This window comes from Podarcis pityusensis, assembly GCF_964106645.2.
Source record: "Podarcis pityusensis genome assembly, chromosome: 17".
Lineage (NCBI taxonomy): Eukaryota > Metazoa > Chordata > Lepidosauria > Squamata > Lacertidae > Podarcis > Podarcis pityusensis.
The window spans coordinates 1,272,427-1,294,937 of NC_138042.1; the positions used below are offsets into that span (position 1 = coordinate 1,272,427).

The 22,511-nt window shown below is 46.7% G+C and overlaps 1 protein-coding gene and 1 long non-coding RNA gene across 3 annotated transcripts in view; both read left to right on the forward strand.

Moving 5' to 3' along the window:
* LOC308467103 overlaps nt 1-22,511 on the forward strand; it is a 260,657-nt gene that overhangs the window by 101,592 nt on the left and 136,554 nt on the right. The window lies entirely within an intron of this gene.
* The window catches only part of SYN1 (synapsin I), a 96,880-nt gene that overhangs the window by 19,033 nt on the left and 55,336 nt on the right, over nt 1-22,511 (forward strand). For both annotated transcript variants that reach the window (XM_080988465.1, XM_080988466.1), the window contains exons 2-5: nt 10,711-10,768; nt 13,556-13,647; nt 18,123-18,279; nt 19,490-19,579. In XM_080988465.1, the coding sequence (XP_080844591.1) occupies nt 10,711-10,768; nt 13,556-13,647; nt 18,123-18,279; nt 19,490-19,579 (397 nt within the window). The remainder of the gene's footprint in view (nt 1-10,710; nt 10,769-13,555; nt 13,648-18,122; nt 18,280-19,489; nt 19,580-22,511) is intronic.

Here is a 22,511-nt window from a genome sequence, read left to right on the forward strand (position 1 = left end):
TGCTTGGCAGAGGGTTGGACTCGATGGCCCTTGTGGTCTTTTCCAACTCTATGATTCTATTCTATGACTCTTTAGAGCAGGAGAGTGGATTGCAATTTGATAATGGAGTCTAGGTTAGAGGGTAGGGTTGCCAACTGACCTGACCTGCTTCTCTGCCTTTAAAAGCAGATTGATCTGGAGGAAATGGTAGGCCTTGCAATTCATAACATGGAGCTAAACATCACTGCTGGCTAATGCCTCACGTTAAGCTGCTCTTTGACTGTGTAATTACCGTGGCAGTTTGAAAAGCTGGCAGCTCCAGTTGAGACAGCATATTGAAAAAAATGTTATAGTGACTGTCTTGACGTCTTTGCTGCAGGGAGAAAATGTAATGAAGATGGACAAGGGTAGGCTACAACATCTTGTTTCATTGCATGGGATTGTTGCTTGCAGTTGTCACACAGATAAAGCATCACAGAACATTGTTATATTTAGAGGTGGGGCTTGGACAATTCAGAGAGGTGGTGCTCTGTATTTCAGGAGAGTTCTTCTTCAAAGGCAACCCATTCAATTAAGCAGAACTACATGGTAAAAACTTTTTCTGGACTGTACCACATTACACTGCAGCTGGGTTGTGTGTGTGTGTGTGTGTGTGTTTTGAATGCACCCCTGTTAAAAGAAACCAGGCTCTCTGCAGGGGTTAAACTGAACAGTTATAAGAGGGTGGTTTTCCATGTGCAGGGAGGTTCACCCAGGGAGAGATCATGCAGACATTTGACCCCATCTGTATCTTGAAGTGCTGCAGTCCTGGAAATGCACCACTTGATTCTGCAGGTGTGAAGTGTTGTGGAGGTTGTGCTTTGCCACTGTGTTCCACCTGGAGTCGCCAGGTGTTTTGGGGCTCAGTGGGCAGAGCCTGGAAATGAAAGGGTGGTCCTGGCAGTTCAGGTTGTACCTGGAGCTTCAGGTGTGGAAACTGATGGGCATAGAGCAAATAAACGAAAGCTCTCCAGCCAAGCAAAAAATGCCACGTCCCCTCGATTCTGGCCCCCCTCTCTCTGCTGCTTTCCTCCTTCCCTTGGAGAGCCTGAGAAGAAGATTTGAATCTGCAGGTTCAGATCCACCCCTGAGACCCAGCAGACAGTCACATAGCACTTGGCTTCTTCCCCACAAAATACTGAGAAATGTAATGTGCCAAGGGGAGCTGGGAATTGTAGCTCTGTGAGGGGTAAACTACACTTCCCTGCTTTGGGGGAAGCCATGTGCTCTGACTGCATGGTCTCAATGTGACACTAGTCCTGTTGATGTGGGGGGCAGTTCCTCTGCAAAAAGAAGCTTCCTCAGATTTGTAAGTTTGGGTAACAGATGCTTCACCTCAAGAGGACACCCGTCTATCTATATGTCTAAATGCACCATCTCCTTCTTGGATGGGATGGATTTCTGGCCAGGATGTGGGGAATTAGTGGAGCACCGAGATGTGCTCCTCCGTTGTGTGGGCGGCAGGCACACCAAGGTGCAGCAGAGCAGAGAGGAAATCTGGTTTGCAGCAATGCAGAGACAAGGTCCAGTCTACGGGAAAGCAGATCAGTGCTAGCACGGTGGATTTGAGTACCCGTACAAGACTGCAGGGACAGTGTGGTGCATTGCAGAGGGCAATGGTTTTAGCAAGCGCAAGTCAGAAGCAAAAGGCAGCTATATTATCAGGTTTTGTGCAGTAAAACTCTATCATGGTAGATGCTGAGAGAGTTGCTTTGCAGTCTTATTCCTCCTCTGATTTTGCTGCAGAATTGCAGGGAGCAAGATGTGCACCCAATGACTATTTCATGATAAGCAGTGCTGCTTGTTAGCAGTGTAGAATGCAGTGCCCTGCAGTAAGAAATAAATTTTCTTATCAGAGAACTAGGAGCTGTTAGCTAAAATGAATTTTACAGGCGCAACCAGAAATTCTTGCTTTGTGAACATCTGTTGGAACAGGTGTATAACAAGCCAGGGAGGGAAAGAACAAAGGAGAAGGCTGGAGAAGGTGTGGTGAGCATTTTCACTGTTTTCCTATTTTCATTTGTACTATTGTGATCATCATCATTGCCTTTTAAACAACCATCTTAAGGTGATACATGAGAAATATTTATTTATTTTTAAACCACCCTTCACCCATAGATCACAACATAAAAATGCAATATAAAACCACAAATTACATAATAAAAACAAGAACAACCCCCCCAAACCAAAAAAACCCTTCACCACACCCTCACAAACACATTTAAAAAAGGTATAAGGTATTAATCGATGGGACGCGGGTGGCGCTGTGGGTTAAGCCACAGAGCCTAGGGCTTGCCGATCAGAAGGTCGGCGGTTCAAATCCCCGCGTCGGGGTGAGCTCCCGTTGCTCGGTCCCTGCTCCTGCCAACCTAGCAGTTCGAAAGCATGTCAAAATGCAAGTAGATAAATAGGTACCGCTCTGGCGGGAAGGTAAATGGTGTTTCCGTGCGCTACTTTGGTTCTCCAGAAGCGGCTTAGTCCTGCTGGCCACATGACCCGGAAGCTGTACGCCGGCTCCCTCAGCCAGTAAAGCGAGATGAGCGCCGCAACCCCAGAGTCAGCCACGACTGGACCTAATGGTCAGGGGTCCCTTTACCTTTAAGATATTAATCAGCCAAAGGCCTGGTTGAAGAGGAATATTTTCATCTGGCTCCTAAAGGTACATAATGAAGACGTCAGCTGAACCTCCCTGGGGAGAACATTCCACAAATGGGGGCCACCGCAGAAAAGGCCCCTTCTCATGTTGCTCCTCTCGTGGAGGAGGTGCAGGAAGAAGGGCCTCAGAGGATGATCTCAGGGTCTGGGTCAGTTCATATGGGGAGAGGCGGTCCTTGAGGTATTGCAGTCCTGAGCCGTTTAGGGCTTTATAGGTCAAAACCAGCACTTTGAATTGGACCCAGAAACTACTTGGCAGCCAGTGCAGTCAGGCTAGGATTGGTGATGTATAGATATGCTCTAACCATCTTCCCCCAGTGGGCAACCTGGCCACCAAATTCTGCACCAGCTGTAGTTTCTGAACCATCTTCAAAAGGTTTTTAAAGATTATTAAAAGCAGTTAATTTTAAAGTGCCCTTACATCTTCTTCTTAAAGAAGCCCACTTTGTTCCTTTCAGTGATATGTGCATGTGTGGCTACACTCTGCACATGTTCAGAAACGCTCAGCCTGACAAACCATTTTTTTTTTAAACTGAAGTGGGCATTCATTGGAAGACTAGGGCTACATGGGTGTTGTCTGCACTTGGCCCTTGGGACTGGGCCCAGGCCGCACCTCATACTGGGCCTGCTTTCCCTCCTTCTTTAATGGCTTTGCCTGCCTGGAATAGATCCTTGGAAGTCTGATCATGCATTTTGCTTGCCCTGTGGGAGGACAGAAAGATGTGTGGGTAGAAACCAGCCTACTGTACAAAAGTAAAATTCACATGACCTTCTCTTCCAACTTTTGCCTCCCAAAATGGAATGTGGCTCCCAGAAGAAAATGTGGCCCTTGGGGTGAAAAGTCCCCTCACCTCTAGGCAACTAGTAAGCATGTTCTAGTGTAGTTTTCCATGCACATTTAGCAGGCAAATGTTGCTGTGTTGTTTGTCAGGCATCAGAACAGACTCCATCCACACAACTTGAGTTAGAGGCAGTGTGCAATGGAATGGCTGTAACCCAAGCAGCATACAGTGGTCCTTCAGGTTACAGACGCTTCAGGTTATACACTCCGCTAACCCAGAAATAGTACCTCGGGTTAAGAACTTTGCTTCAGGATGAGAACAGAAATCACGCAGTAGCGGCAGCAGGAGGCCCCGTAAGCTAAAGTGGTGCTTCAAGTTAAGAACAGTTTCAGGTGAAGAACGGACCTCCGGAATGAATTAAGTTCTTAACCCGAGGTACCACTGTACGATCGTGGAATTGTAGAATTGGAAGGTACCCCCTGCAATGCAGGAATCTTTTTGCCCAATGTGCAGCTTGACCACATGACCCTGAGATTAAGCATCTACCAACTGAGCTGTACACATTTTGGGGGCTTTTGAGGGTTTGAGTTGGATAATACAGAATAGGAGCCTGTAAGAACATGTTGCAGTCATGCAGCAGAAGCTGTCCATGTTGCAATGCAGATGATATGCGTGTTTGCAAGGTGACTGCTGCGCAGAAGATGCAGCACTGTGTAACAAAGCAGTCTGCTATGTTCTGTAAGTAAATAGCATCCTATCCAGCAGGGCTTGCATCCTGCAGCAGAAGAACAGGGTCCTGCCTCCGGGAGGGTAAACCCTAAATTTCAATGCAGGGCTTTGCATAAATTGAAGGCGTCAAGAATGCAGTGCAGGCTACCATAGGATTTTGCTGTTTTCTTGAGGAGTCCGGAAACAGGTGATTTGGAATGGTGCAGGATTTTGCAGCCTACCTGTGAAATGCTTTTTCAGAAAGCTGTTGCCATCTGCCCTCCTGAGAGGCCCATTAACTTTCTAAAAACTGCAGCGAAAACAGCTCACGTCCCCTTGCTAGCTGTTTTCGCTGCAGTTTTTAGCAAGAGACTCTCCGTCGGGCAGATTTCAGTAGCTTTCGGGGGGAGTGATTCATTAGTAGACTGAAAAATCGTGAAGGGAGACGAGGTCGCGTTTTGTACAGAAAAGTGCATCTACGGAAGAAACACGCATCCGTAGCACCGCAGGCTGCAGTCTCCCGAAGGTTCACACGTTCTCTCTCCCCAAGCGCAGTTTTCCATTGCTGTAGAGAGATCGGGGAAGGGAATGCGGATTTATTTAGCAGAGACAGCTGCACTCTTCGACACGCAGACTTTAGTTGCAATGCGTACGTGTGTGTATGCTTCCGTATGGATGAGTTTGGGGTGGTGGTGGTTGTTTTGCGATGCGGAAAAGTCTGAGTTTTAGGATGCAACCATCGTTGGCCGGGGGAGAGAAAGGGATTTTGGTGCAGAGTTCGATGCTAAGAAGGGACCATTGTGGTTCCAAGGCGGTGTGCTTTGCAAATGCCCTGCCAGGCGTTCCTTTCCACCGATTGCTGGCCTTTAGCTTGGGAGTTCTGCAGCCGCTCGGGCTCCAGAATAGCTCGCGAGGGAGATGGTCTCGCACCGCGGGGGGGGGGGGGGGAAGGAGGAATAGGCTAGGCAGGATCTTGGGATCCGCAGAGAGGAAGCGCTTAGGCGCTCAGCTCCTCTCGCGGTGCGCACGGCTGAAGCATCCTCGTCTCTCTCTCTCCTCCCTCTCTCATCCGACTGAGTCAGGAGGTTGCGGGGGCGCCTCAGAGATGTTCCAGCCACAGAATGGAGCGGGGGAGAGAAAAACGGTCCGGGATCGGAGACTGGAGGAGGGCACGCCGTAACATCGCAGCCCGCTCGAGAGGGGTAATCTCTCTCTGCCCCCTCCAAATAGCCGCTTCTTTGCGCCTAGGGGATCCCGGAAGGGGAGCGGGGCATAGTTCACTTCGCTGCCCCACGACTCAGAGAAGCCTAGGGAACAATTGTCAGAGTTCCCTGCAAAGAGGCTGTGAAAGCACTACGGGAGTTGTAACTCTCTGAGGGGAATAGGGTGGGGTGGTCTCCCCACTCTCGTCGCTTCTAACACTACCGTCGCCAGGACACTCTGGCGGAAGCCCAGGCTGCTTAGAAATGGTGTGGCGCTGCGGATAAGATATAAAGACTTACTGGAAAATAAAACCCCAAGGTGGCTGTCACCGATGGAAGCGAAAGCTCTGAAAAAGCTCAATATGGAGGCCAAATGGCCAAAATATTGGGAAATTCTGGAACAAGAGGGAGACAGATTGAAACTGCAGAGTTTTGAAAAACTAAAAAATAAAGTGCGAGATTGGCTTCATTATTATCAGATAATGGAGGCATATAATTTGGACAAGAAAATTGGCTTCCAGGTGGAAAAATCAAAATTAGAAACAGAACTGTTAGAACCCAAAACGAAGATTTTGTCAAAGATGTATAACTTGCTGTTGAAATGGAATACTCGGGATGAAACGGTTAAATCTGCTATGATTAAGTGGGCACAAGATGTTGGACATAACATAATGATGGCTGACTGGGAACAGTTATGGACCACAGGTATGAAGTTTACGGCATGCAATGCCTTAAGAGAGAATATTATGAAAATGATATACAGGTGGTACATGACACCAGTCAAGCTTGCAAAAATCTATCATTTGCCCAATAATAAATGTTGGAAATGTAAAGAAACTGAAGGTACATTCTTTCACCTTTGGTGGACGTGCCCAAGGATTAAGGCTTTCTGGGAGATGATTTATAATGAAATGAAAAGGGTATTTAAATATACCTTTCTGAAGAAACCAGAGGCCTTTCTCCTGGGCATGGTCGGCCAAACGGTGTCAAAGAAGGACAGAATTTTCTTTATGTATGCCACAACAGCAGCAAGAATACTTATTGCAAAGTACTGGAAGACACAAGATTTACCCACTCTGGAAGAATGGCAGATGAAGGTGATGGACTATATGGAATTGGTGGAAATGACTGGTAGAATCCGAGACCAGGGAGAAGAGTTGGTGGAAGAAGATTGGAAGAAATTTAAAGACTATTTACAGAAATACTGCAAAATTAATGAATGTTAGAATGATGTCAGAATGAAATTAAGTGGTCTTGGCAACAATGTTATAAAGGTGTATGTACAAATGGATTGTTAACAGATGAGAATTTAAAGTTATAATATGTTAAGTTAAAGGATTAAGATAAAAACAAAGAGGGAAAGGAATTGCTGAATTAATTAATAGAACTGGAATACAAAAAAGGGAGGTGTGAGGAAGTCAGGGAAGTAAGGAAATGAAATGTAAGTTATGGAAAGATCGATGTGTTTTTCTTTTAAGTGTTTTTTATCTTTTTTCTGTATTTTGTATTTTGTATTTTTTTTATTTCTTTTCTTTTTCTTTTCTTTTTTACCTATGTAATTTTTTCTTTGAAACTTTAATAAATATCATTTTTTTAAAAATGGTGTGGCGCAGCTTTAAACATGCAGCGCGGAAGCAGAGCCATATCTGGGCTCCCTTGTGCCCTTGGCGAGGAGATGTGGGGCGCACAGGCCGCTAGCCACGCCGAGCCAGAGTGGAGAGGGTTTTTTATGCCCCCCCCAAGCCTGTGCCCTTGGTGGGGGCCCGCATAGCCAACCCCTAGGTCTGCCCTGTGCGGAAGTTGGGAGAAAGGCGCAAAGGGTGCTGTGGGTGCAGGAGTCGGCTCTCTCCCTGTGAAGAGAAAAGGGCCTGGTGTTACGGGCGGGGCGGGGGAGAAGGGCAGGGGCACTTGAGAGTTGGCTCAGGCAGGTTTTTTTCTCCAGCAGTGCCCTGTGATCTGGAAGGGGGTTGGCTCCTGGGTTGTCCCTGGCTCTAATTGCAGAGTAGGGTGTTACTGAGCCAGAAAAAGGGGCATTTATCGGGGCAGAATTCAGCCAGAAAGAGGGAGGTCAAATAGGACTGACTGGAACATGCCTCCCCCTGCAAAAAAGGGGGGTGGGAGGGAGCCCAATGTGTGCCCTAGAAAGCAGCCCAGAATCATCTGCCGGGTGTCTGAGTCTAGTTGTAAAGGGAGGCAGTTTGAGAATCTCTGGTCTCATGATTTGAGAGGAAGAAGGGTCATGAGATTCTCAGCCCAATTCTGACAGGAATGATGCCTGGGCGTTTTGGTGGGCTACCTATTCCCAAACTGGGAAGGCAAAGCTCGACTTGGTGAATTGAGGGAGTCAGGGACTCCTAGGTTCTCCTCTAACTGTGCTGGAAATATGGGGTTTAGGGCAGGCTTTGCCAACATGGTGCCCTCCAGCCATTTGGGGCTAACCCCCCCACCTGCCATAGCCATGGGCACGCTGACTGGTGAGCAGCTACAGTGCCAAACCACTGCAAGTGGGCAAAGGTTGGTCTGCGGGGCTGGAATGAGCAGAGGGTGGGGAGACCATTCATTCTGACCCAGAGCTGCACAACCGTTGCTGAAGATCCCTGGGGATGACAAGTTCCAGTAGCATTGTCAGGGAATGCTTTCAGGTGCGCTTATGCTTGGACGATGCGCAAGCCCCTCTGCTGGGTCCTGGCTTTCCCCTTCTAAGCTGTGTGTCTGCAGCCGGGCTCCCTCGCTGCTGCTGCTGCTGCTGCTGCTGCTGCTGCTGCGTCTTTCAGTTTGCGCCGTCCTGTCCCTGCTGGGCGTTTGGTTGCTGAGAGGAGACTGAGCTGTAAACGGAGGGGAAAGCTTCTTATTTTTAGCTGCTGTGTGTCTAGACTCCCTCAGAGCTGGAAGCAGAATTCCAAAGGTCTTGCTGCCCTGCCTGCCTACCCTGCCCATTTCCCACGAACCTGAATGTTTGTGTGTGCGCACGAGGGGGCGCCATATTACAAGAACTGGATTTGCTGAAAGGGGATTAGAATGGGCTGCAAAATGGACCCCAAGCCCTGGCCCTGACCAGCTGTGATTGTGCCTGTGGGTTAACTGCTTTTGAAGCCATTGATGGCCTCAATAGGAGGCCAGGAGAGACAAAAGGAAATATTGCTTCACAGAACATGTAACTAGCCTGTGGAATTCATTGCCACTAGGTGTGGTGGATTTCACTACCACAAGCCTCTAGGTTAGGTGGCTGTAAAATAAGATTTAACAGAGTCCTGGTTTTAAAATATGCACACTGCAAAGTCCTGTGGTACCTTAAAGACCAACCCGTTATAGCATCAGTTTTTGTGGACTAAAGGACGCCACCAGTGGATTTAGTCACCCAAGCTGATGAGAACATGATGAGAGTCCAGCACCCTCTTCTCACAGGGGCCAGCCAGGTGCCTGTGCGAAGCCTGCCAGCAGGACTTGAGTTCTCTCCTGACATTCAATTCTCAGCAGCTGGTATACAGCGGTGGACTGGCTCTGACTGTGAGGGTAGAAAATAGCCTTAAAGACATTTGTGATGGCTAACTCTGGAAACAGTGGCAATGGAAGGTCCGTCGGTGGCTGTTTGCCTTGATGGCTGCATGGACCTTCCATGTACACAGGCAGTCAGTCAGGGAATGAACCTCCGTTTCATGCATTGTTTGTGAAAGTCCAGTGGCATCGCTGACTGCTTTTGGAAACAGAAGGGTTGTGTGGCTCCTGTGCGCTTCTGTGCGGCTTGTGTGAATGTCCTGGTGGATTCATGAGCCCCATGTTAATGAGTGGAAGGCGGACCACCATTTTAAAATTACTATTATTATCATTAGATTTATTATCCACCAGCAGGCCCCAGGTCGCAGCAGTATTAGAACACATTATTAGAATCAGCTTGAAACAAATTATAACCATGAATAGAGTGGGTGCTAAAAATATATGTACCTAGAGTGTCAAATTTTGATTTTCCGCTGCAGGCAGCAAAATACCAAGAGTTGTGGGGAGATTGGAGCCTGCCATAATTTGAACAACCACACTTTACACAGCAGTTCAATAAATAAATAAATAAACAACAGCAATATGGGAAGTGGGAGGAGGAAGGGAGAGTTTCATTTCCCCAGGAACAAAATACTGAGCTTTGATGATGTGACGTCCCCATGCCAGGAGCGCTGCTGAGAGAGAATATGTCTGGTTCCTTGGTGACAGATGACAAAGTACTGCACATTTAGTGCACCCAACCATCTTTACATTCTGGAAGGCCTTGATGCGTTTTGGAAGAGATGGAGGCCGTGTTCCATAGGTTTCTTTGGGTGGGAACCGATCTCGAAGATAGAGGGATTCTGTTTTAAATGTCAGTAATACAATAAAGCAGCGCAGAGCAGGCAGGAATGATTGTGCTCAGAAAAGATGCTGACCAAGGCTGGAATATTCTTTAACAGCAGATAGCCACACACATTCATGCTCCATCCTTGCTCAAATTCAGTTTCCAGGGTCAGGATTGTACTAAGCCGTCCTGTCAGCACAAGGATTACCACTGGGCAGCAGGATTTCCCCTTCCCTTGCAGCTGTGTGTGCCTTGAGTCCACTCCAGATCTGCTCTAGAGGGTTGGAGGGAACCCCTAGACTAGATTTAGGCTGTGTGAAGGGGGCGGGGCTTCCATTGTGCTGCAGAAATCCTTTTGCTGACAGAACTACTTCACATTGCATATCACCCCAGGACTTCTGTTCCCTCCTGTTCAAGGCAGGGAGAAACCTGTGGTTCTACAGAGGCTTTTGGTCTCCAGCCTCCGCCATCCCAGACCATTGGGCATGCTGACTGATGGGAGTTGGGGATCTAGCAGCATCTGGAGGACCACAGGGGCCCCACCTCTGAGGAAGCGGGTCTTGTGCTTTGAATTGGATTGATACTTTTTGGCTTCATAGGCCTAGCTCGGATCCAGCCCTGTTGTACTGTGGCTGTGGTGTGGTCATGCAGACAAGATTAGAATTGTAGAATCGTAGAGTTGGAAGGGACCATGAGGATTGTCTAGTCCAACCCGTGGGGCTCGAACCCACGACCCCAAGACTAAGAATCATAGAATCATAGAATCATAGAGTTGGAAGAGACCACAAGGGCCATCGAGTCCAACCCCCTGCCAAGCAGGAAACACCATCAGAGCACTCCTGACATATGGTTGTCAAGCCTCTGCTTAAAGACCTCCAAAGAAGGAGACTCCACCACACTCCTTGGCAGAAAATTCCACTGTCGAACAGCTCTTACAGTGGAAGAGTCTCCTGCTCTACCAGCTGAGCTAAATGTGGCGCTTTGCTTACTGCCAGAGACATTAACAATGCCTTTCTTCTTCTAGGGCAAAATATTTCAAGGGGAAGAAGCTTCATGGGGAGATGGACATCAAAGTTGAGCAGGTAAGCCAGTGTCCAGTGTGGGGGACTCAAGAGCCAAAAGCCTTATGGGCTCAGGCTGGAACCTAGTGAGGACTCTCCACAGTCCACACTCTCCACAGGCTCTGACAAGAATAGGGATGTGCACCATCTTGGCACCTGGGACCAGCAGGCGGAGTGGAGCGGTTGACTTGGCTTTGCTTGCTATCATTGGCCTGGGCTTGGCTAACAGGATGGTGTATTCTGTTTGCTGTGGTTGCAGCTCCTCCATCTTGAGCTGGAAAGCACATTTGTCTAGACCCAGAAGCAGCACCCACCTTTGGGTACCTATGGCAGCCCTCGACTTGCAGCCTGGTCCACTGCTGGCCCCTGCTCTACCAGCCCCACCCCAGCTGGTGCTTCAGTCAGTGATGGGTGGCTCGGTCCGGGAGCTGCCATTTTAAATCTCTACAATGTTCTCAAGGTAGCATCTTTTTGTGGCATTGTGGGAAATATAAATAGCTGCCTCTTTTTGTTGCAGCTGATCCAGAGCACTCCTTGGGGCCAACCAAGGGTGCCAACGTGAATAATATATGGGTGGGCCAGCTAAGCCCCACCCTGCATAATTGTTCACATGATGTGCACACACATCGTTTGAATGGCAATGCACATCAAATTTGGGCCTCCCCCAGCTCCCTATGGGGCCAACTGATCTAAGAGCAGAACTCCTCAAACCTGTGGTCCTGTTTGTGACCCCAGACTAACACTAGTCGCCTGCATGCACATCGCCAAAATTTGTCACTGAGGAAGCTCACATTTTAAACCCTGAAGACACCATGTGTGTCTGCAGTTGGCAATAGGTGAGCACGCTGCCCATTTATGAAAGAAGCTCCGGCCTCATCCTGACCCTCTCTGTCCTCCCTGGGGGAAGCAAAGTTGCCGTTCATTGTTCACTCTCTTCCCCCCGGCCTGAGGCTGAGCCCAGGGCAAGGTCCTGAGGCGGCTTTTGTGGCTGAGCCACTGGCGCAAACCTCTGCCTGACTCAGAAATAATGGACGCAACAACCACAGTGAGAGCAGGAAGTGAAACTCAGGGCTGATGGTTTAGGTCAGCAGTTTCCAAGAAGTCTGACTTTCTGAGAATCCTTTTAACATCACTTTGTCTCCCCCTTTTTTATTTCAAAGGGGAAACAAACAAGCAGACTCACACATACAAAAACACACAACATGCAACGGAAAGCAGACGTATGTAAACCCCTATAAGAAAAGTGTTCAGCTCAAACAATTGTGCATCATATTCTGAATCTCTTCTGAAGATTGATAGATGCATTGGCATTTAATTGTTGGTTTGTCGTTGGAGGAACCTCTGTGCATTATGGTGAAGTCTGTTGTGTTTTGGGTGCACACTGAGTTCATGCAGGGCAGTTGCTTAGGTCTTGGTTTACCCATGTGAACTGAGAATGAGCCTTGCAATGGGGGAGGCAGAATTCAGGCTGGTTGGAGCTGCTTTCTTCTTTTACTTGAACCCCAAAGTCTACCGACCTTGTGCAAAATGCACATACACCATTTATTCATTAATATTATTTATTCTTAAATTTGCACACCACCCTATACCTACACATTTCAGAGCAGTTACAACATAAAATCACAATATAAAAACAATACTTAATAAAAACAAAAACAACACGATTAACCTCCCCCTCCCCAACATATTTTTAAAAGGTGTTGGATGTCAATCAGCTCAAGCCCTGGTTAAAAATGGGCTTCTTTTAACTGCTGCGATGTGAAATTGTGCTTTTCCCCCTTGGACCAGGCATGATTTTTTTTTAGCTAATACCCAGGGCCGTCTTTAGCAGATGCGGCACAGGGGTGCAAATATCCGCCCAGCGCCCCCAAATTACCACAGATAGTGGGGGGATGGCGAAGCTGCGCACTGCCAGCCATCGGGAGGGCAACTCTCCCCCATGCCACTGCGGGAGAGCAATATGGCAGCTGGTGGGTGTGCAGGGAAAGCGGAGGCTGCCGGCAAAGCCACGCAGCTCCCCCACTTCCTGGGGCGCCCCTGAGAGGCTGGTGCCCTGGCACGACAGCTGGGCATGTTTAGCCTGGAGAAGAGGAGGTTAAGGGGTGATATGATAGCCATGTTGAAATATATAAAAGGATGTCACATAGAGGAGGGAGAAAGGTTGTTTTCTGCTGCTCCAGAGAAGCGGACACGGAGCAATGGATCCAAACTACAAGAAAGAAGATTCCACCTAAACATTAGGAAGAACTTCCTGACAGTAAGAGCTGTTCGACAGTGGAATTTGCTGCCAAGGAGTGTGGTGGAGTCTCCTTCTTTGGAGGTCTTTAAGCAGAGGCTTGACAACCATATGTCAAGAGTGCTCTGATGGTGTTTCCTGCTTGGCAGGGGGTTGGACTCGATGGCCCTTGTGGTCTCTTCCAACTCTATGATTCTATGATTCACTAAGCCCTATGGGAAAGATGGCTCTGCTAATACCAGTCCAATGCCCTTGAGTGAGGGGTGTGGTAGCTTTTTGGTTCTATATATTCTGTTGTAGCTGCACTGGATGAGTGTACACAGAAAGGCAGTCTAAAAACATTTATAAATAAATAAAATTCCTGATCTTCTTACTGAAGAGATTCTTGAAAGGACCACGGGGTTTCCTGGGACTTAAGTCAGCACACGAAACCATTCCAGTTGCGAACCTGCGAACTGTCCTGCCTATGTCCTTCAGGCTTTCTGTGTATCCCTGGAGTCAGGAGGGGGGCTGCTGACTGTACTGTGTGTGCTGCTTGGTCCATGACTAGGTCTTGTGGGTGTCTCCTGCAGGCAGAGTTCTCCGATCTCAACCTGGTGGCTCATGCCAATGGCAACTTCTCCGTTGACATGGAGGTTATACGCAACGGTGTTAAGGTAGTCAGGTAAGTGGCAGTGGCTGTCCTTCGGTGTCTCATTCAGCTTGTTTTGACTCAGGTGCCCAAGTGTTTTCTCTGCTCATGTTTCAAGGCACTTCCACACAGTGGGTATTTTAGAGTGGGATCCAATCCCACACAGCAAAGAAAGGTTGGTGGTCTGTCATCTAATCTCCCTGCAAACAATTCAGGATGAATGCTCCTTAAATATCGAATGTCACCTAATCTCCATGTAAACAAAGCAGGATGAATGCTTAAAAATCAGGTCATCTGGAAGCTCCCTTGGAAGCGCTTTCCTTTCTAAGATGAGGCAAACGTGTATCTTGAGCTTTTCTGTGCGCACACCTTGATCTACCCACACGTACTTGTTATCCCTGAGAAATGTAAATAACAGGATATATTTATCCGAAAGTCTTCAAACTTACACGACCCTTTAAAAATTAGCTGATGAAGGTGAATACATCAAAACAGGGCCTGTCCTGGTTTCTGATCCATCATTGACTTCTGACTTCTGCTCTATGCTTGAAACTGAGTCTCCATCTGCAAGCTGATAAATTATAAGGATCAACATTATTGTCGAGTGAAAAAGAGAAAATCTTTGTCACGAATTATTGTGTTATACATATCTTTATGAGTTTGAGTTTGTAATCTCTGTTAGAGTTTGTAATCTCTATTTGAGTTTGGAATCCTTGTCAGAATACATACTTTTGAATTGATTAGTTTTTGTTACTATTGACTATTGATTGAGGGACCACTCCCACTATTGAAACTTGCATTGGCCTGAGTTCTTGGTGTGCTTTTTTCTTGGTACATTTAATAACAAGAACTCCAACTTATTTAAGGTTGGGAGTTCTGCAATGACAAAGTTCAAAAGATGTGCATTCAGCTCCCTTTGTTGGCAATCTGTTCTGGAGATACACTGCAGTGCATACTGCGTCTGCCCACAACTTATGAGGTAGGGATGGACCTGAACTTCCTCTCAGCTATGGAGTTCTGTTGTGGCGTATCAGGAATTGTGGTTACATGCTCAATTCCTTCCTTCGCTAGGAGAGATTGCATGTCATTTGAACAATATTCACCCCCCATTGTCAGTCATTAGCATAGCTGGAGCTCTCTGGAATTTGTTCTTCACCATTGCAAGTTAGTCCTTGAACATTTCCAGCATTTCACTCTTTTCCTTGCTGAAATAACACTGCACAATACTTTGAAAAATCATCAAGAAATATTGGTATGTACCTGTTCTTCCCCGCTGAGGGAACATTCATAGGTCCACATAAGTCACTGTAGACTATGTCAAGCACTTTGTTGCTTCTCTGCTCGGTCCAAGGAGGAAATGAAAGTTTAACTTATACATTTTGTTGGTGTTGTGTTGCTCTTTGTTACGTGCAGTCCCCTTGCAAGCTCTTTTCTGTAGATCCAGAATGGTGTTGGTGTCTCTGTGTCCAAGTCTTCTGTGCCACAGCTCCAGGTCCGCCTCATGCTTATGGTTTGAGTGCCACCTTAGCAGACTGCTGCTCTGAAAGATCAACCTCATATATGCCATTTATTAGCTTGGCTTGAACAAACACTTCACCATTCTTAGTCACATTACATTCTCCATTACCAAACGTTATTTGAAAACATTTTCTGTCCAAACTGGACACACTAAGCATATTACAACTCAGTTGTGGAACATATAAAACTTTTTCCACAATAGTATCCATTGCTTCATTGTTTATATTACATTTCAAAGTTACAGAACCTGCACCTTGAGGTTTAACAACATTGCCACCTGCAATTTCAATATGAGATTTAACAATATCATTAATATCAGTAAAATAGTCCTTTTTATATCCAAAATGTGAAGAAGCTCCAGAGTCAACAATCCATTTGTTTGATTTATTTTCACGTCTCTGAACAGTTAAACTCTTTTCTTGCAAAAGTAAGGTGTGTTCACATTTCCCCTTCTTTTCTTTTTCTTGTTTGGATCCTTACAGTTCCTTGCAATGTGGCCCTCTTTGTTATACTTAAAGCACACAACCTTCTTGGGTGTGTCTTTGGCCTTTGTTAACTGTCTAGACGCATAATTAGTGTCTTTACTCCTCACATTTTGGACTGGAGACTCTGCTCTTGCTTTGCATTCCTGTCTCAAATGTGCAGTCAGATCTTTAAAAGTTAAACCTTCTTTATAATCAAGCAAATACATCAAATTTGGATCCTAATGATGCTAGGAAGAAAGAAGTCTTCATATCTTCACTGAGTGGACTTTCCGTGAGTTAAATCTTTTGTACTATAGCAGTAAACTAATTTATATGCTTTGAGAATTCTACTTTATGGTTCATCCTCAGTTTAAAAAGCTCACGCAACAGCATCCTATGAGAGCATTTCATGGTATCTCCATATTGTGGGAATGTTCAGGGATGCAGGAAAGGATATATTGTCTGATTATATCCTTATCCAACTTGTGTTAACAAGTTCCACAATTTCAGCAGAGTAACATTCCCTTCTTTTAAATTTGCAGCGGCTACATTTGCTCAGGCTCGCTAAAGCCTCTATAATAACTGTTCTGGTATTTCCCCTTATTCCCTCATAAAATATAAGAGACGACACAGTCTTTTACAAAAGTATAAAAAGAGTTTACTCACATTCTGTTCACAATCAGATCCCAGAAGGCAGACTTAGCTTAATGAAGTAACATACACTTGGAATCTATCTTATAAGAAGACAGTCCCTTTGTCCTCTCTTGGCTGGAAGCCAAGAGGGCATCTTTGGCTCAGTAGATGTTGTTTCTTCGATGCATGTTGTGAAAGAGAGAGAGAGATGGCTGCCCTGCCCTGTGCTTTTGTCGTTACCTGCACAGGTGAGGCCACACCCACCTCTAGTCACATGCAGAGGAAGTCTGTCCCAGCCCAGAAGGAAACAGGAAGTTTACCTGCTGGCTGGACAAACATTCCTCCCCATGTGTAAACATGTTCACTCTAGGAAGGTTGTACTTGACTGCTCTTGTGTTTCACATCCCACACATATACATGCGCTCTAAATCATTTAAAATTTGAGACGCATCATCTCTGCAGTCAACCTGTGATAACTGTTCATCTTTAAGCCCATCAAAAATAATAGTCTTGGCTTTGCTATTTTGTAGCTTCCATAATCTAATTTTTGCTAAGTCCTCTTCACTCGAGCCACTAGGCTTAGGATCTCTTGATTCTAGGAGTACTATCAAATGTTGCTTCCAGTGAACAAAATTATGTTCATTCAGCTTAGGCATTCTTGGCCCTGCATCTTCATCAAAAACCACACTAGCCATCTTAAAAATCAAAAATTTCAAAAATATTCAAAATTTCAAAAATTTGCCAAAATTTCAAAATTAAAATCTCAAAAATCTCAAAAGTAAAAACAGCTCTTTATTGTCTTAGGTACTGTGAACTCCAAGGGAAGGAGGTGTGCTTAATTCCCTCACACAGTGGAGCAATAGACCATGTTCTTACAAGGAAATAGACAAAGAAAAATACTCTTCAGCTTAGGATCTCAATCCTTTGCAATCCTTCAAAAATACGCAACACTGGGGCCAATAACCCTTTGTGGGAATGTTGTGGGTAACAGGAGAGGATATATTGATTAATATTATCCTTCTTAACTCACGATAGCAGAGTGCATTCCCCCTTTACACAACAGGTAGCTGGTTGCAGATTCGTTAGAATCTCTTAAGTTCTTTTATTCCTGGTAAGACCCCCTTTATCCCTCCTAAAAGAATAAAGACACCACAGTCTTTATTCATAAATAACAAAAATAAGTTTACTCAGGATCAGGCAGAGCACATTGTGATCCTTGAAGGCAGGCTTACGGCTTGAGGTTACAAATAAGTACAAATAGGTTTACCCGATATGGGAGATAACCCAGGGACTGGTGGCTGAGAGCAGCAGTGCAGTCCAGGTGAAGCAGGAAGCAGACAGGACGAAAAAGAGGGGAGGGAGGTAGCTACGTGACTTGGCCTTTTACCAGGTCTGGAAAGGTCACGCCCCCTACTGGTCACATGCAAAGGAAGGATGCTCCAGCCAGGTGTAATAGGAGGTTTGACTGGCTGGACCAACATTCCCTGCAGGTGCACTCCAGCAAAACAAGTAATGTTGTACTTGACTGCTCCAGTGGATTACATCCCACAGAAAGGAGATAGGAGGGCTGTAGGATAAAAGAGAATCTGAGCTACCCATTGTACTAGACAACACCAATGTATGGACTCAGCAGATGCATTCTGGTTGATTTAGCCCTGGAAAAGGATCTGTGGCTCCTTCAGTGGTCAAAGGAAAGCAAGCACATGGTCCAAGAGAACACCTGGTCTCATCTTTGAGATGCAGCAGATTAGAGATTACAGACCTGGGAGCCGAGATTCTGGGATCCTGGTGTCTCTAGGAAGCAGGTCTTATGAGCAAGGATGGGGGGAGAGTGGTTTTCCTGGCCACCCTTGTTCTTCATTATCACGCTTCTTCTTCTTCTTCTTCTACTAGGAGCCTGAAGCCCGACTTTGTGCTGGTCCGTCAGCACGCCTTCAGCATGGCCCGTGGAGGAGACCATCGTGGCATCGTGATAGGACTGCAGTATGCAGGAGTGCCCAGCGTCAACTCCCTGCATTCTGTGTACAACTTTTGCGACAAGCCCTGGGTGGTGAGTGGGGGGAGCCGATGTTTGGGGCAAGGACTGTGACTGTAGGCTTTGGACTAGGTGGTGACAACGAGTGGAGTGTTTATTGGCATACCCACAAGTTGAAGGACTAGGGGTGTGTACACACTCTATCTTTAAAGCATACTCTTCCCCTCACAGAATTGTGGGCACTGTTGTTTACCCCTTAGAGAATTATAATTATCCAAAACCCTTAATGAATGAAGAAGCCCAGGATTCCTGGAGGGACTGGATGTGTTTTAAATGTACTTTACAGGTATCATGTGTACACAGGGCTCATTTGCTCATTCTCTTCCCATGGAACCATCACTAAATTAAAAAGAAATTGACATAAAGCTGAGACACTAAAACTTGAATGGCCAGTGAAAACCAGTTAAAAGCCTTGGCTAAACAGGAGAAGTGTTAACTGGAGAAGTGGGCAACAGGCTTGGCAGGATTCAAGCAGAGAGGCTGTTCTAGAGCATAGATGACACCATTCTTGGAGGATAAGGCTTCCGGGGCTACTAGGCATGAGGGTTATATTGCCTCCAGTATTGGAGGAACTAGGCCTCTAAATCCCAGTGGGTGGAGAACCTGTGAGGAGAGTGCTGTGCTGTTCTGCTCCGCTTATGCTTGCAGGATTCCCATGGGCTTCTGGCTGGTTGCTGTGGGAACTGGATGTTGGACTAGAGGCACCTAATCCTGCAGGGATCTTCTTACGTTGCTGTAAGCTCACCAGATCCAGGCAAGGATATGGCAGCCTGCCTCAGGCATGGAGCAGCTATTGGGGTGCCATGGGCGCAATGCCTGGTTGGCCACTGTGGGAGCAGGATGGGAGAGGACCTCTTGGCCTGACCCAGCAGGCTTCTTCTTATGTTCTCATGTTCTTGCTTCATAAATAGAAGGGAAACAGAGCAGAAGGTCATAAGAAGGAAGGCTAAGGTAATGACCACCACTTTGATTTTGGCCTGCAGCTGATGGGCAGCTGGTGCTGCTATGCCCAAAGGGGACTTCTGGTGGTGGCTGGGCAGCAGCATCCTGCGTCAAGTGGAGTTTCAAATGTCTGCCTGTGAAGGCAGCAGCAGCTCCCAAAGGGGAAAAGGGGTTCAAGGAAGCAATAGAGGCAAATGGGAGAGTTAGAACACAAGCGAGCTGAGAACAGATTTAGAAGGTCTCTTTCTTGTTCTGTCTCTTACCTGTGGTGTCCTCCTGACAGTTTGCCCAGATGGTTCGCCTCTTTCGCAAACTTGGACCGGAAGAATTCCCACTCATTGACCAGACCTTCTACCCCAATCACAAGGAGATGGTAAGTTGGGCTGGAGTGTGATGGGAGGGCTAGAGATACCATATTTCTTCTTCCTTTTTTGTGCTAGATCAGTGATCAGAGAGGCTTGAATAATAGATTTGTAGAGTTGGAAGGGATCCTGAGGGTCATCTAGTCCATCCCCCTGCAATGCCGTAATCTCAACTAAAGCATCCATGACAGATGGCCACCCAACTTCTGCTTTAAAATCTCCAGGGAAGGAGAGTCCACAACCCCCAGAGGGAGACCATTCCACTGCCAAACAGCTCTTACTGTTCTTCCTAATGTTTAGTTGGAATCTCATTTCTTGTAACTTGAAGCCATTGGTTCGAGTCCTGCCTTCCAGAGCAGGAGAAAACAAGCTTGCTCCCTCTTCCATGTGACAGCCCTTAAGATATTTGAAGATGTCTATCATATCTCCTCTCAGTCTCCTCTGTTCCAGGCTAAACATACCCAGCTCCTTCAAGCACTCCTCATAAGGCTTAGTTTCCAGACCCTGGTTCATCCTGGTTGCCCTCCTCTGCACACGTTTCAGCTTGTCAACATCCTTCTTAAATTGTGCCAGAATTGGACACTGGACTCCAGGTGTGGTCTGACCAAGACAGAAGTGAGTGGTACTATGACTTCCCTTGATCTGGACACTATACTTCTGTTGATGCAGCCAAGAATAGCATTAGCTTCTTTTGCTGCTGCATCACTCTGTTGACTCATGTTAAGCATGTGGTCTACTAGGACCCCCAGATCCTTTTCACATGTACTGTTAGTAAGCCAGGTATCCCCCATCTTATATTTGTGCATCTGGTTCTTCCTGCCTAAGTGCAGAACCTGACATTTGTCCCTGTTGACATTCATTTTGATGGTTTTGGCCCATTGCCATTTTCAAATGGGGCTGTCATGGGCTTAAATGTTGGCTGGCTCTCATTGTGCATTGGATTTAAATGACATGGGGTGAGATCCCACAGCTTTCAGATTCAAAATATGTCACATGCTTCCTTATATGGTATTCCCATGGACACACCTTGCTGGTCAAGAGACTGCGGCTAGGACTTTGAATAAGGGCTTGGACTGTGGTTTCCCAACCCATGGTTTGCATTTGCTGTTACTGGAACTAGGGTCATGACTGCTAGCCACAATGGCTTTGTGCTACTCACACAGTCAGAGGTAGTACACACCTCTGAACACCAAAAGCTTCTCTTCTTTCTTGCTTTGCTTTGCTTCAGTCATTCCTCTTTCCTTAGCATCTGTATCATCATCTAGCAACCCTCCCCCTTCCCAATCGCCCTTTCCTTCTGTTTCCTCCTTGCCTTTAAAACAATGAACTACAGAGCTGCAGACAGGGAGTTTTTATTTTAAACTCTTCTTTCAACGCCTAGTATAATTGTTAGGCACAGTGGTGGTGCTGGTGGGGGGGGGGGACCTCCAAACAGTCCATTGCTGTAAGCAGTTGCTCCATCCCTTCCTCTTCAAGCTGAGCCACAATCTGCAGGGAACAGTCCTCCACTGCCCATGCTTGAGTGGCCTTATTGCCTTTGTTTCCTCCTCCTCCTCCTCCTCCTCCTCCTCCTCCTCCTCGGTTCTCTTGAGTTCACTGCATGGTTGGAGATGGAGGAGGGAGAAGGGCAAGCCCCTTAGCTACCTCTCCAGCATTAGGAGCCGCATTTGAACAGCTTGGAAGCTACATGGGGCTAATGATTAATATTGAAAGCAGATGCTTTGGCAGGGGGCAGCTTTTCAGGTTTATGGGGAAGGGCCCGGAGTCAGAGGGCAGTTCCAGACTGTCACTATCTTCTAGTGGGATTCAAACACATGATGGCCAATTCAGGTTGTGCAGTTATGGTTGATGGGGAGATCTTGCGTGACAAGCCTACTCTCCCCAAATACTGGGCTTTTTGCCTGAAGAAGTGACAGGGAAATGCACTGAAAAGTGGTATAACGTTTGCTTTGGTACAAACAACTCATTCAATAGCCAGGGTCAGCTCATCTCCCTGCAAACAAATGAGGCTGGAGGCTCAATAAACAGGTCATCTGGAAGGGCCTGCAGAAAATGTCAAGGTGGGAAGGGCTCTACGGCTCATTTTGAAGAAGATTCTCTCCCTGACCACTGAAGAACAACATCTACAACTTCTCCTGGCTCTACGCCTTTTGCAGAAAACGTTTTGGCTCTTCTGGTTTTTCTTCCAGAAAAAGAACTAGAGGCTTGCTCTTAACAGAAACTTCAGATTTTCCAGGCAAAGAACGAACAAGGAAGAACAGGCGGGGGCAGAGAAGGTGGTTTGGAACTGGACTTCCAGGGTGGCACCATCGGTAATGGCAGATTCCCTCTGATCCGGAGGGACTGGCTCCACGGAAAATGGGTCTTTCCCGCTACGGCGAAGCGGGGACCCTTTGAAAAATCACAGGCGGATGAAGCCTGTGACCATGGGACTCGGCGGGCACCTTTCGCGCCCCCCCAACTCGTAAAGGAACCCAGTTACGGGCTCCGGAGCAAAGAGGGGCAAGTGGCGCGGTGCTGAGAGTCAACTGCTTCTTCCGTGGAGCGAAGCCGCACAGCCGTTGCCGGAGAGCGCTGCCTTTTTCCTGGGACAATTTGGCTATTAAAACAACTACCCGTGAGTAGCTTAATTTCGGACAATTGGACTTTAAACAACGACCTGTGAGTAGAAAGGAAAATTGGACTAAGAAATTCTTGTCAATTTGGCACTGAAACGGGAAGGTCTAAACAGGAAGTCAGCCTTCCGTTTCTTGTAGATAGATTAAAGCAAAGACATGGCAAACTAGAGTTCAGAAAATCGTTTGTAAAGGATTAACTTTCATCATCTAAAATTGTTGAACCCCTCTCGGAAGCAGGAGAAGAGGGGGGATTTTTTCCGGACTGTTTAAACCTGCAGAAGAGAGTGTAAAGAAAAGTAATTTTCCACCGTCTTGAACCTGGGAG